At 46.1% G+C, this 13,553-nt stretch overlaps 1 protein-coding gene across 1 annotated transcript in view; it reads right to left on the bottom strand.

Moving 5' to 3' along the window:
- Positions 1–13,553, bottom strand: part of LOC111966192 (plexin-D1) — a 53,021-nt gene that overhangs the window by 12,739 nt on the left and 26,729 nt on the right. Inside the window, exons 8-19 of the mRNA XM_023990641.2 lie at positions 13,084–13,223; positions 12,598–12,777; positions 11,846–11,930; positions 11,423–11,689; positions 9,633–9,782; positions 7,883–7,997; positions 7,202–7,309; positions 5,065–5,177; positions 3,943–4,047; positions 2,984–3,114; positions 371–569; positions 59–205 (exon numbers count right to left, since the gene is read on the bottom strand). Of these exons, the coding sequence (XP_023846409.2) occupies positions 59–205; positions 371–569; positions 2,984–3,114; positions 3,943–4,047; positions 5,065–5,177; positions 7,202–7,309; positions 7,883–7,997; positions 9,633–9,782; positions 11,423–11,689; positions 11,846–11,930; positions 12,598–12,777; positions 13,084–13,223 (1,740 nt within the window). The remainder of the gene's footprint in view (positions 1–58; positions 206–370; positions 570–2,983; positions 3,115–3,942; positions 4,048–5,064; positions 5,178–7,201; positions 7,310–7,882; positions 7,998–9,632; positions 9,783–11,422; positions 11,690–11,845; positions 11,931–12,597; positions 12,778–13,083; positions 13,224–13,553) is intronic.

The following is a 13,553-nucleotide window of genomic DNA, read 5'->3' as shown; positions in this document are numbered from 1 at the left end:
TTAGATTTTTTATTAACCAATCAGTATATGAAACCAGCATTGCTGTGTTGTGACTGACCTGTGGCTTGGCCTCGATGTTCTCTCTGAGCAGCCACTCCTCGTTGAGGGTGTACCGGGCCTTCCCTGTGATGGCYTCTATAGAACCCTTGTTGATCTGCTGCTTGATGGCACACAGTAGCAGGAAGAAGGGCTCGCCCACTGTCTCCTGGAGAAAACACCACAGTAACATGTTAAAAACGTYACAGAAAGCTTTGAGAACCGAGGGAGGATGTTTCTCAGTAAGGGGTTCAACAACATTGACAGTGGATCCTCATGATTTGATAAAAAGGTCAAGGTGAGTCTCTTTTTTATCCCTCCGTCCTTCCCACACCTTGAGGTAGCTGTACATGCAGATAGACATCCAGTTGGTGAGCATCTTCTCCACCACAGACTCTGTGCGTCGCAGCATCAGCTTGGGGTTCTTGGCGGCCGAGGCGTCGATCAGGTCCACCAGCAGATCCTTCATAATGCTGGTGTAGTACTCCAGTTTACCATGGAGGGCGATAGTGAGCAAGGACGCCAGGCTACACCTGAGYAAAGAGAGACAGAAGAAAAACACCAAAATGTGTGTGAGAACAGACTGCAGAGACATACCCAATTCATGCAAGAGGATTTACTCCCCGCACCTGAGAAGACACAGAGTTACATAGTCCAGAAAGGAAATACCACTTGTACATTTAACCATTTATTAGAAAAGATAACCGTGCATAGTATTTGGCATMAGCAAGAGACACCAGCGCATGTGTGCGTGTGACATCCTGCATTGCGGAAGCATGTGTAGAACTGGTCAACTTCAATAGACCACATGTAAGTAGAGTGTGAATAGATTTGGTGCAATGTCAGCTGATGCCATCACACTGGGGTTTCCCTTCTGAACTGGCTCCGTTTTATTTATGAGTGGTCCAAATGGATAGAGGGTGTGGATGGGGTGATTTCCATAACAAAGATCCTTTCATCCAGGAGACCAGGTAGGGGAAACAGTATAGCTGTTGTGTTGCTTAGCCTGGAGAGGGAGGGAAGCGGTTTGGTCTCAGGTAACCTAATGTAGCAGGAGTAAAATAAATGCCCGACTTCCTAAATCCAGTTTTCGAAGTCCAGTTTTCGGCAGAAAAGGAAGCTAGGTTAAAGATATCCCTGATATCCCCGGATTCATCCGGTTGTTGGCAACTACGCTAAGGGTGGTACTCGGGAATCTCCCAGGTCTTTGAAGAGCCTCCAGAACAGCATTGTTTTTACACTGATATGCTGAGGTGTTGTATGGAGCTGTCATATTCTACACATAAACACTTTGAACTGGGAAGAGGTGGATACATAGGGTCATTAGTTAGGATCCGATTCCGACTTAGGAAATTACGCCTTTCTTAAGCATTTCTCAGTAGTTGGTATTCCGACTTACCTTGTGCAGGTGTGCAACAGGCTTTGCAGGCGTGGTTCCCTTGCGCGCGCTGAATAAATGTAATTCAACCGCTGAAAACCCTCCTGCTTGCTGGCCAACATTAAATAGGGTTGTCAGTACATTTATCTTCATTTTAAGCCATCCCTTTAAATACTGTGTACCTTTAATTTGAATGTTGGCGACAGACTAGAATACATTGAGAGACTGGTTCAGAAAATAGGGATCAATAAAAGAAACCGATATGCATATTGGTCTCCTATTCAACACGAACTGGTAGAATATATACTCTGATCTTGTAGATTACGTAGGCACATTTTTGAGTTAGGAAAGTATGTATGTAAAAACAGGTTTGGAGAGCCTGTAATCACAAAATATATCGATGAATAACGAAGACAGTGGTTTGATTCATCCTGAAAGTTGTCATATTCAAATTCAATCTATGAAATATTAGAAGGTGGGAAAAAAGTATACAATAAGGCTTGAACAATAGTCCTGTAAATCTACCCTGATTCTCACTAATCACYGAACTGTTTGACAACGGTCCAGTCATTGTAAAGCGTGCACCAGGCTCCAGGTTCTTGCTTGCTATGATTCAAATAGGCTAAATGTACCAAATTATTGCACAACGTTAGCCTAATATGATCCACTAATGCTAGCGACCCTCGGGAACAACTACACAGACGTGACAGAGGAAAGAAAGGTCAACGAAATGGAATGGAATGATGCAAAATGTAAGTTAAAGTGACCGTTGGAAATGTATGTGGGTTTTACTGACGGTGACTCCCGATCGTGGCTAATATTTAACATGATACAAATTGTTTCAAAAAAAAAAAGGAAAAAAGCCTGGGCATAGGCTATAATTAAACATTCTAAAGCGCATACATTAAATTATGAGACCGCACATTTTAAATTCTGAATAACGTCACAGCTATTTATAACCTATTTCACTGTTGGAAAGGGGCCGCAATACATGTCATGTTGATATGATTTTCAGTTTGCTTCCATGTGGAGGGTTTCACATTCGTCTCCAGGGATCATAAGGAAAAATCATCTGAAACAATCGGTATATGCACTCCAAATGGATTACTAATTTACCTAGCTCTTATCAATAGCTCTTCTCCATTTACAAACTACAGTGCATGGAGACTGCTGTTGCTTCTATGGAAAAAAGAAAGTCGATGTTTTTTTCCACTTGATACCGGCAGGTTCACTCCACCGTATTCATGCTTTCCCGGCGTGTAAAGCTGGTGGAATTATGAGAGAATTAAGTCAAGGTCAGAATACCACTTATCTGTAGACACACCTCTGCCACACCTTCATTTCTTAGATCTCCACCCCGAACGAATAGCGGTTGAATAAGCATGAGAATGCATTTAAGCATTTAAGCAATTCAAGGTCGGAATACGCATACAGAGAAAAATGCATAAAAAGGGAATGACGTTCCATATACGCATGTTTAACTTGGGTTGGAATCGGGGCCTTATGCAGTAGACAGTAACCGTGTTTTGGGTTTGAAGTGTGCATGGCTGTCATGATTTTCATGGTTACCTGTCGCGTACGGCAAAGTCCTTCTGTTGCTCCAGCGCGTGGACGAAGGTAACCAGGAAGTGCTTGTTGTTGAGAAGAGTGGAGAAGAGAGTTATGCCCTCTTCAATGTTAGGCTTGGCTGTGTTAGAGGGCTGGAGAGACAAAGAGAATGCGGAGAGAGAAAAGAGGGAGTTACAGTATGTGTATTGAACCAACCTGTTCAATCAGCCTCCTCCCTAACCCAAATCCACTTCATAACCTCATATGATCAGGGTACGATCACTAAGTCATTATGCAGTTTCCACCTCTGAGCTTTCACCTGCTCTCTCTCAGCCTAGTTAATGAGAGGATATCCTATCTAACGGTGCATCTAAGCAGTGCTCTGATAAAAGTCTTCCCCCTGGACTGCAGCAATATGCTCCTGTTTTCACAGTGACAGGAGAGCGGTGATAAATGGCCGATGTGAGATTTGGACGCTGTGGCCTGGAAAACACGGGAAGGATCTGAAACACTTTATCACTCTTAGACAGGCTCCCCAGGCTGTTGACCCAAAACCATGCAGTGATGCAATAGTAGATCTCTTTCTCACACACACACACACACACACACACAACCAGAGATGGCTGTCTGCATGGTTACAGTAGAATGTGTGTGGTGCCATTGTCATGGAGATGGTGGGAAGTGTGTCAACAACCTGCCAGTGTCTGGGTGGGCTGGGGTAGTGTTTGACAACATGAAAACTGCCAGAGTCATAAGGACTGGCAGCTGGTGAATGGGAATTTAAATGCAATGTATACACACGGATGGAGACACATGCACCCACACACACAGTTCTGGTTTCCTTCTATAGTTACTCCTAATCAACAGCCTCGCCGTGGAGACGTAGTAATCAGTGTGACCCAGTTGTGAAGCAGAGGCGCTGGAGGTAGTAGAGGAGAGCAGAATGGATAGTGGAACACTTCAGGGGGTTAACTCTTTACCTGCCAGTCCTGCAGAAGGGGGTGTGTCTCAGGGAGGGCTCGTGGACCGAGGGCGTTGTTCTCATAGACGGGCTGGACCAGACTCCTCTCATAGTCTGAACACATCTGAGATAAACACACAGAGAGACAGAATCAGTGTGCAGACAGTGTGTGCGGCGATGTTGGAGTAAGTACATAATAATAATAACAATAGAATGGGTGRTTATATTTGTCCTATTTRACACATGTACAATTGTGTATTAAAATGCATGTGTGATTGGAAATGTGTTTTTTGCACATCCCAACTAGCCCTTAGACACCTTCGGAGAGTGCGGTCACGGCCAGCGTCTACCATTATCAACGGCGAGCCTGAGCAATTAGGGTTAAGTGCCTTGCTCAAAGGTACATCGACAGATTTTTCACCTTATAGGCTCGGGGATTCAAACTAGCCACATTTTGATTACTGGCCCAACACTCTAACCCAGGGGTGTSAAATTAATTCCATAGAGGGCCTAGTGTCTGCCGGTTTCTGGATTTTCCTTTCAATTAAGCCCTAGACCACCAGSTGAGGTGAGTTCCTTACTAATTAGTGACCTTAATTCATCAATCAAGTACAAGGGACAAGCGAAAACCCGCAGACACTCGGCCCGCCGTGGAATGASTTTGACACAAGCTCTACCAGCTAAGCTCCTTGCCATTGTTAGGTTGTACTAAAGCGTGTATGTGCATAAAAAAGTGTAAAAGTGTGTATGGGTGAGGAGAAGAATGTGTCCTGTGTGTAGCAGTGTGTTTACATAAGTGGGGAAAGTTTTCTTGTGTGAGTGCCCAGCATTGTCCTGTCTCCTTGAAACATCATGTTTAAACATGAAACACACTGTTCTGTCTGTATCTCTGTCTGTGGAAAAACAGATGGATAGCACACCAGAACGGAGAAAACACTTACCTGTYACAAATATATGTTCTCCGCTAGTGACTAAAACCACACCACGCTTGAAAAGTTTTGGGATGGRAATATCTTGGATATGTGAAGAACTATTCAATGTAAATGGTTTCTGATCGAAAATCTCTCTCTAATGGTTGTAGTACGGTGATACCCACCTTGGGGGAAGAAGGTAGGTYTGTGTGTGTGACTGACWGACTCACCTTGGGYAAGAAAGTGCGTGTGACAAACTGTTTGTACTCCAGGAAGGGGATTCCCTGGCTACTGTTCAGCTCCTTCGTCAGGTCTGTCATATCTGTCTGCAGCTCTGCAAAGCCTGGAGGGACACCACAGGGTTAGAGGACAACATCTCACCACCATTCACAGGACATTTAGTCGACAACACCTCAGACAACTCTGTCTTTTATTCCAGAGCACAGGCCCAGAACCATGCATATGTCTCTACCTAGTTCTAGAACGTTCTTTCACATTCTAGAATATCCCAGAACCCAGGTTTAACTACATTAGCATGTTCTGGTGTCACATGACCGTGCCAGCATTTGCAGTCCAGCACAGCATGCAGGGAAATATTTACAAAACACAATCAGAGCTGCCAGATTCAATCTGAGAGTCTCCTATCAGAACCATGTGTGCTAGCAGTAAAACCCACAAGAACAGTATCAGCATATCTAAACACATGGGTCTCATAGGTTCTGGTATGAGTGGATTATGTTCTGTCATTACAAGCTGTTATGAGACATGGAGGGGCTGTGTTGTCTCGTTATTGGACATGGGAGATCTTTTTATGGACAAGCTCTTCCTTCCTCAGGATGAGAAGTTTCATACAATAATCACCATGGAGACGTTCTGTGTGTGTGTGTATCTCTGTGTCAGGCCAAAACTCCCTCTTAGCGTTTCCCTTCGGGATAATACATCCCCTGACAAATAGTCCTTTGGTCAGGCCTGACCATCAATGACTGACTCTACAGCCAAATTACAATGCTCTTCAGTCACACACCTTATCACTCCCACACATACCAAACTATTCTCATTCATCTAGATAGGGGTGTCAAACTCATTCCATGGAAGGTCTAGTATCTGCAGGTATTTGGTTTTTCCTTTTAATTAAGCCCTCGACAACCAGGTGTGGGGAGTTCATTAATAATTAGTGACCTTAATTCATCAATCGAGTACACGGAAGACACTCGGCCCTCCGTGGAATGAGTTTGACACGTGTGATCTGGTTTTAGGGCGGCAGGTGGCCTAGTGGTTAGAGCGTTGGGCCAGTAAAGGAAAGGTTGGCTGGATCGAATCCCTGAGCTGACGAGGTAAAAATCTGTTGTTCTGCCCCTGAACAAGGCAGTTAACCCACTGTCCCCCAGTAGGCTGTCATTGTAAATAAGAATTAGTTCTTAACTGACTTGCCTAGTTAAATTGTCCCTGCAATATGCCAATCTCTTTACTCCCTTCCTAAACCTGTCCCCTGCCCCTGACAAGGAGTGTGTTTTGAATTATTTTTGTTGTATTAATGCTATTTAATATCTCCTCAGACTAATATTATTCTGTTTGTCCTGTGGGTACCTTTGCCACTGTTCCACACCTTGTGTGTTGCGCTGTCATGGTATATTTCCCACACATCTATGTGTCCTCTAACAAACCTACCCTCCTCCTCTTTCCCTCATCCTCCTCCCACACCTCTCCTCACAGAAACATGTCCCTGACTCCTGCTCCTACATCTCCCCCTCTCCATTTCTCTTTCTTTATTTATCCATCTTTATCTATCTGTCCTATAAATCTGGTCGCTCAGACATTCTGTGGCCTTCAAACTGGCCCACAGTGACCCCCCTCCATCTGAAGCGGTGTGTGACCACCATGTGTGTGTGTGTGTGTGTGTGTGTGTGTGTGTGTGTGTGTGTGTGTGTGTGTGTGTGTGTGTGTGTGTGTGTGTGCTGTCTCTTATACACATCTAGATGTGTATAAGAGACAGGTGTGTGTGTGTGTGTGTGTGTGTGTGTGTGTGTGTGTGTGTGAGTGAGTGATCACTGCTCAGTCTGTGTGTTTTATGAGTCACGCTAACTATGCACACATCTTTCAACTGCTGCCACCACATATCTGCACAGACACACACATACGTAAGCGCACACACATAAAAGCCCTATCCCTAAGTGAAGGTCCATGTTTTCTGTTTCCCCACATGTAGCCTTGGCCCAGGAACATCAGAGAACATGAGTGAGACTTTAATGGAGCTTTAATAACATCTGAGTGTAGGGAGACCTGCTGGTAGCATTACGAATCACACAGAAACACCTGCCTTTCTGCCAGTACAAGAGAGTGCAAGTGTGTGTGTGTGTGGTTCTGAACCTTTGCGGATCTCCTCTCTGATCTGGGACTCCATCTCCTCCATCTGCAGCAGAGTCTTCTGCCAGTAGCGCTCCGCCCTTCTGCTCTTAGTACAGTACACCACCAGAGCTGTGTGTGTGAGTGAGAGTGAGAGTGAGAGAAGGAGTGAGAGAAAGAGAGAAAGATGGGGCAAGAGAGGGCAAGGGAGATGGAGTGAGAGAGGAAAAGGGCGAGAGAGAAGAAGGATGGACAAAAGGGAATGAGGGAAAGTATGTGGGAGACAAAACACACAGAAAGAGACATACGAGTCAATAAAAAGATGTCTTTGAAGCCATATCCTGTTATCACAGGTTGACATGTTGTAATGAATCAGGACATGCTCCATTTGTAAAAGCTCCATACATGAACAGCTTCTGGAGAGAAATAAAAACACACTTGTCGAAGACACACACAAACACATTAAAAAAGACACACAGACATACAACTACGTGAGAACAAACATTCGCACCCGCAGACACAAACACAGACGTCACACGCGCACACTGGGAGCAGTGGTAACAGTGGTGTCTTTGTGCTGTGTAGACTGGGGGAGAGAGACCCTAACCCCAGAGATCCTTTTATCTCCCTCACATCTGGAGCATCCGTCGCCAGGCAGCCCAGACATCCATCATCCCCGGCAACGTCACCGGCCCAGACACTTACCCACAGTGCACAGCAGCAGCAGGACGCAGCACACCACGATGGACACCACAATGGCCAGCTCACTACCCCCCAGCTGCACCTTGGCTATGATCCTCTGGAAGTTACCCACCTGCACCTATAGAGGGAGAGAAAGAGGAAAGGAAAGAGAGAGGAGGAAAGAGGAGAGAGGATTCAGATTCAGGAGAGGGGAGAGAACGGTGTTTAGCAGGCCTGTTTCAACATACAAATGCAAACATATGTTCTGAGGAATAGAAATGCACACAATCTCACATTGACACACACAATCAGACAAATACACATTCAGGCTAACATGACACACACACACACACTGGAATGTGTGTGATGGTATTAGTCAACCAGTTCAGGGTAAACAGATGTGACTGGAGGGATGACTTTCACTTCTGCGTTCTGGTTGTCCAACCCAATTCCCTATCGCAACCTTGTTGACAAAATTCAGTATGTCTGCTTCTAGGTCCTATTCCCCATATCCTTCTGTTCCTGGACTGAGGGGTACGAGTGGTCTCTCTCTCTGCCGGGGTCTCTCTCTTGTATGACCAATTCTTTCTCCAAACCATGAAAACAAAGCAAGAACGAGTGTTGGAAAGAAATGCCATTGTTCTGTGTTCATATTTGGTTTGGGGTACAGCAGCCCACACAACCCCTCACACACAGCTCCCACATACAAAGGCTCAGCTTCACTTCTGAGCCAAGGGAAAAAAGGGAGGTAAAAATAGGTACTAGTATGCCACTGAAAAGTCACTGAATAAATCATAAAGGTTGTTTTAATGCCCAGAAGCTAAGCATTTGCATATCTTTTAAACTGGGGGGAGCTAGCGTACACACACACACACAAATATACACATTTACCGGTACACACACAAATATCTAAACACACACACACACACACACGAGGAATGAGGGCAGCCCAACCGTTAGTGTTTTGACATCTCGTTTGACCCCTGTCCTCTGCGTTCGTCTGCTAATTGCATGTGTTTATTTATGGACATCCTGAGAGAGTTTTTTCCCTCCTACACTCCATTCCTCCCTCTCTCTCTTTCTGTGACTCACGCCTCACTGACTGTCTGTGAGGGACATAGACTGACAGACAGACAGACAAACATGGCCATTCTAATCCACTGCTCTCAACGGCCTTATTTTCCCTAATAAGCCCTCTCAAAACTGAAATGTGCAACAGACAAGACAGTGGGGGGAGAGAGTAAAATGAGAGCGAGAGAGAGAGAGAGAGGAAGAGAGAGGGTGGGTCTTTATCAGAGCAAAGCAGGGTTTAGTTGATTGAGCCCTTCTATTATAGAGAGACTTCTTAGACAAAACAAAAAACATATGGGCAAGTCCTAACGTCCCTTCCGAGAAAGTGTAATTTCAGCTGAAGCCCAGAGTGTGTGTGTGTGTGTGTGTGTGTGTGTTGACGCTTGCATGCAGGCTTACGCACATGCTTGTGTGCCTGTGTCCCCCTACACGTGTGACTCGGGTGGACAGCGTGACAGGCAGACAAAAGATGAGCAGATAACAGATGAGCAGATATCAGATTGGTTTACTCTTTGATTCGTTTACTGTTACACCCTGTTCCCTGACCAAGAGTGGCCTGTCATCCTGCTCGTCCCTCTGCTCTCAGCCGAATCATCGAGGCACAGTTAAGTTGGTAGTTAAACCAAACCGGACACCGTTTCAAAACATTGATAATAAAGTGGTCCAAATTAGTAGCCTTAGAATATGATGTAGTTGTACTCACTGTGACAGGCAGTTCTCCCTCACTGGAGCCCAGCGAACCGTTGATGGTACAGTGGAACAGCTGGTTGTTATGGAAGCTGATGTCACAGGGATAGGAGCCAATCATTACTGAGTATTCCTCCGGCGCCAGTTCCAGATTGCTCGGTCCTTTCTGTGCCAGACCCAAACAAAAACAGCCATCTGTCAGTCAGAGCTCTAGGGACACCATGGTCTGTCTTGGATAGGCACAGCTGACACACAAGCACAGGCACACACATAAACACACACCCACACACATAAACACACCCACTGAGTAGTCCAGAACCAAACTCATTCAGTATCACAACACTCCTCACACACGGGGCGAGAGGTCATCTTAAAGAATCAAACAGTAGACATGGAGAGAACACTTTCTCCAAACTGACTAACCCACTGACTGTCATGACGTACACTGTCCATCAAAACCCCAGCCACTCCTTCATCAATGCACTGTAGGAGCACTGGTCCCCTCCATGCGCGCACAACACGCGGACACGCACCCACCACCCACCAGTGGAGACTGCTGTGTGAGGAGAAGAGGAGAGTTGTATGTTTATCCCTAGTGTTTCTCTCTGTGATTACACCTCTCAGGACCATGTACTGTCCCTCTGCAGGATGCCACCCCCTGGGTCTCTGTCAACAAACACTTCCCCACACACACACACACACACACACACAAAAATCACACAACACACACACACACAACACACACACACACACACACACACACACACACCACACACACAACACACACACCACACACACACAACACACACACACACACACACACACACACACACACACACACACACACACAACCACACACCTGCATAATGCACAGGCAGGCACACAAACATGCACACTCAGACAAAACACATGCATGAAACAATGAATTCCAATGGAACCAAAAACAGGATGAAAGCAAACAAAACCCACCCACATTCCAACAGATGTCCTTAATATAGGATCTAACCAAACAACAATCCCCATCAAACAAACACGCTCTACTCCATCCAACATTATCTGAACCTGGATAAGCCCACAAACATCCAGCCTGGTCCACCCAAAGTGGAATCCACCTTCGTAAAGAAAACAAGAAGCAACATTGAATACCCCCTTGCCCCTACATCACCCAAGTAGACAGGGCTGAGGCAGAAATTCCTGTAAGGGCCCCAGCTTTACACACACATACGCACAGAGGGGCAGAAAGAGAGCGAGAGGGGCAGAAAGAGAGAACCCATTTCTGTAACTTCCCTGTCTGTGTSTCATCCTGGCGGCACCCAGGGTCTGTACCAGCACCAGTGGAGATCCAGCAGTTTTTAATGACTGTTAACATTAAGACCCTCAGTCCTCTCTCCTATATGAGGTAGTCGTTTATGAGGCAGTAGCTTAGGTCAGCTAGAATACAGACAGGACCTCACACAAAGATGTCTGACTGAGTTATCTGCTAAGAGGTGGCGGTCATGTCKTGTACTGTAATCCCATTCTTTCTGAACAGCCCAGCCTCAACTCAACACACCCCGGGTTTCAGAACGACACAGTCTTTTATCTTTTTAAAATATGAATAGAAAGACAGTGAGCCATGATTGCTATTTTCAGAATGAAGTCAGATTGACAGGACAGTTCCGAGAGCAAGTGCACTAATCACCTTGGTCAATGTGCCTTTCAGTTCTCATCCTGCTCCATCCTCTCCCGTTTTGGTGGACTAAACTGTCACTTACAAAACTCCCCTCCCCCCACCCTCTCCCATTAGTGCGCTGGGCTGTCACATACGTTGATGATGAGCGTGAGCGACTCCCCGGGGTGGTGTTTGATCAGCTTCTCCTTGTTGGCGGTGAAGAATTGAGGGTCCTCCACGTACTCCAACAGGAAGTGACCTCCGTGAGGCTCCTCCTCTTCCTCCTGGCCTGGGCCGTAAAAGACCGGGCTGTCTCCCGTGTAGAGGACTCCATTCAGGAAGAACTCTACCGTGGCCTGCTGAGATTGGCTAGAGGTGGGGGAGGAGCATGTAATCGTGGAGGGAGGCTGCACCTTACAGGCCTGGAGAGGGACCAGGAGGATGAGAGAGAAAAGAACTTCATCACCTCGAAGTGTACACCCTGTGCAGGAGTCCGTTCTTCAAGTTTCGCTTCTAAGATGTTAGCTACTTCAGGAGTTTATCTATTCACGCTTGAGACGTTCCCGGCTGTTACTTACCGCCTGTCCGATGTCTAGCACCTCCATAGTGACGCTCTGAACCAGGTCAAAACCCTGCCCCGTCACTGTGATGGTCCGACCGCCACTGGAACACAACCACACACGGTTAAAAAACYTAGAACACAGAGACACACCCAAACAACCACTCTGGTCAGAGACGGAGAGCACAAACTCACGTGCACGTAACCACAGAATCAGAGACAGTGCAAACACACACACACACACAGTCAGAGTTGGCACACAAGCCAATCCGACCCACCATTCCCTCCCTCATAGGTCTGTCTCACACATGCGGTGTCATTTCAAACCAACACACACGCATGCACGCACACACACGCACCCAGGTACGCACGCATGCACATGCAAACCCGGTGGAGAAGCTACAGAGCATACATCAGGAAGAKATTAACTCAGTATGTCATCTCTGTGGCTGGGTGGGATACCAGTCAAACCCRCCAAGAGAGTGTCTGTGGTAGAATGGAACTACGAGAGCATTATAGTGACTGAAATCATATTTTCTATATGCTGTCATACTCTGTTGTCAACAGAACACTGGATTATCTTTGAAACACTGGATGAATAGAATCTATGGAATGCTAGATGTATCAACGGAACAACGCAGGACACTGACGGGTCAGTTTTCTACTGTATGTATGAGACACTGCATAATCAATGGAACAGTGTGTTTGATAAATGTATCGCCAAAACCACTGCCCAGCACATAGACATTATGACACACTGTGTGTTTGTACCTGAGGTAGCTCTGTCTGGGTTTGATGTAGCTGATGCTGGGGTTCTTCTCATAAATGTACTGGGTGAGGAGCTCAGAGCGCTGACAGGGTATGTATTCAAACTCCACACACACCGACACCGCCTCGGTGTGTGCGTGCAGGGCCGCAGGCATGGTGCACTCAATGGTGTCTTCAGTTAGACTGGAACACACACACACACACACACACACATGACAGAAAAATACCACACAATCAGCATCATAAAACGACACACTAAGAGCTTCCATAACAAATATATCCAAGAACAAAAACAGCCTCTGAAAATACAACAAATGCATCAGCTGAAAAAAATAACAATATCTCACACATGATATAACTAAACAACTCAACTGGACCGTCTCCTTTAGAATAACACTCAGCATCCACAAAGCCATCAGAGTCTGCACAGCAACATACGCAAGTTCAACAGTGATGACAATGTACTGCGAATCCCACAGCAAGACTCACGTGAGGATGGTGCATTCCTGGGTACCATTGACCTTGACTCTGATCTGGGAGCCAGTGTCCAGGTGCTCCCCCTTGATTGTAACCCTGGTTCCCCCAGAACGAGAGCCCTTTCTAGGCTCCATGGATAGCAGCTTGGGGACCTGGGGAGGGAGATGGGACATACGTGTTGGTATTCATGTGCCATGAGGCTACGTTGTCGTTATGCTGTCATGTACTGTCCACACCTCTGAGGCAMCAGTCTGCTGGTGTTGCATCATTGTGGCACTGCAACTGAACGAGTCAAATCATATTCTATACAGTAGATGTCTACAGTATATATACCATATGCTTGGTTTCCTCAGCTAAATAAGTTGCTGAGTATAACACATTTTCAGTTTGACAACTTGTGGACACTGCAGCCCTGGGAAACTAKAGTTGAGTAGCCCACCCCTGCAGTTCAGTATTGTTCTGCACTGAGGCCTTATGGCKTT

Source organism: Salvelinus sp. IW2-2015, linkage group LG7 (assembly GCF_002910315.2).
Source record: "Salvelinus sp. IW2-2015 linkage group LG7, ASM291031v2, whole genome shotgun sequence".
Lineage (NCBI taxonomy): Eukaryota > Metazoa > Chordata > Actinopteri > Salmoniformes > Salmonidae > Salvelinus > Salvelinus sp. IW2-2015.
The sequence above is the reverse complement of the archived record's forward strand: the minus strand, read 5'-3'. Positions and strand labels throughout refer to the sequence as shown.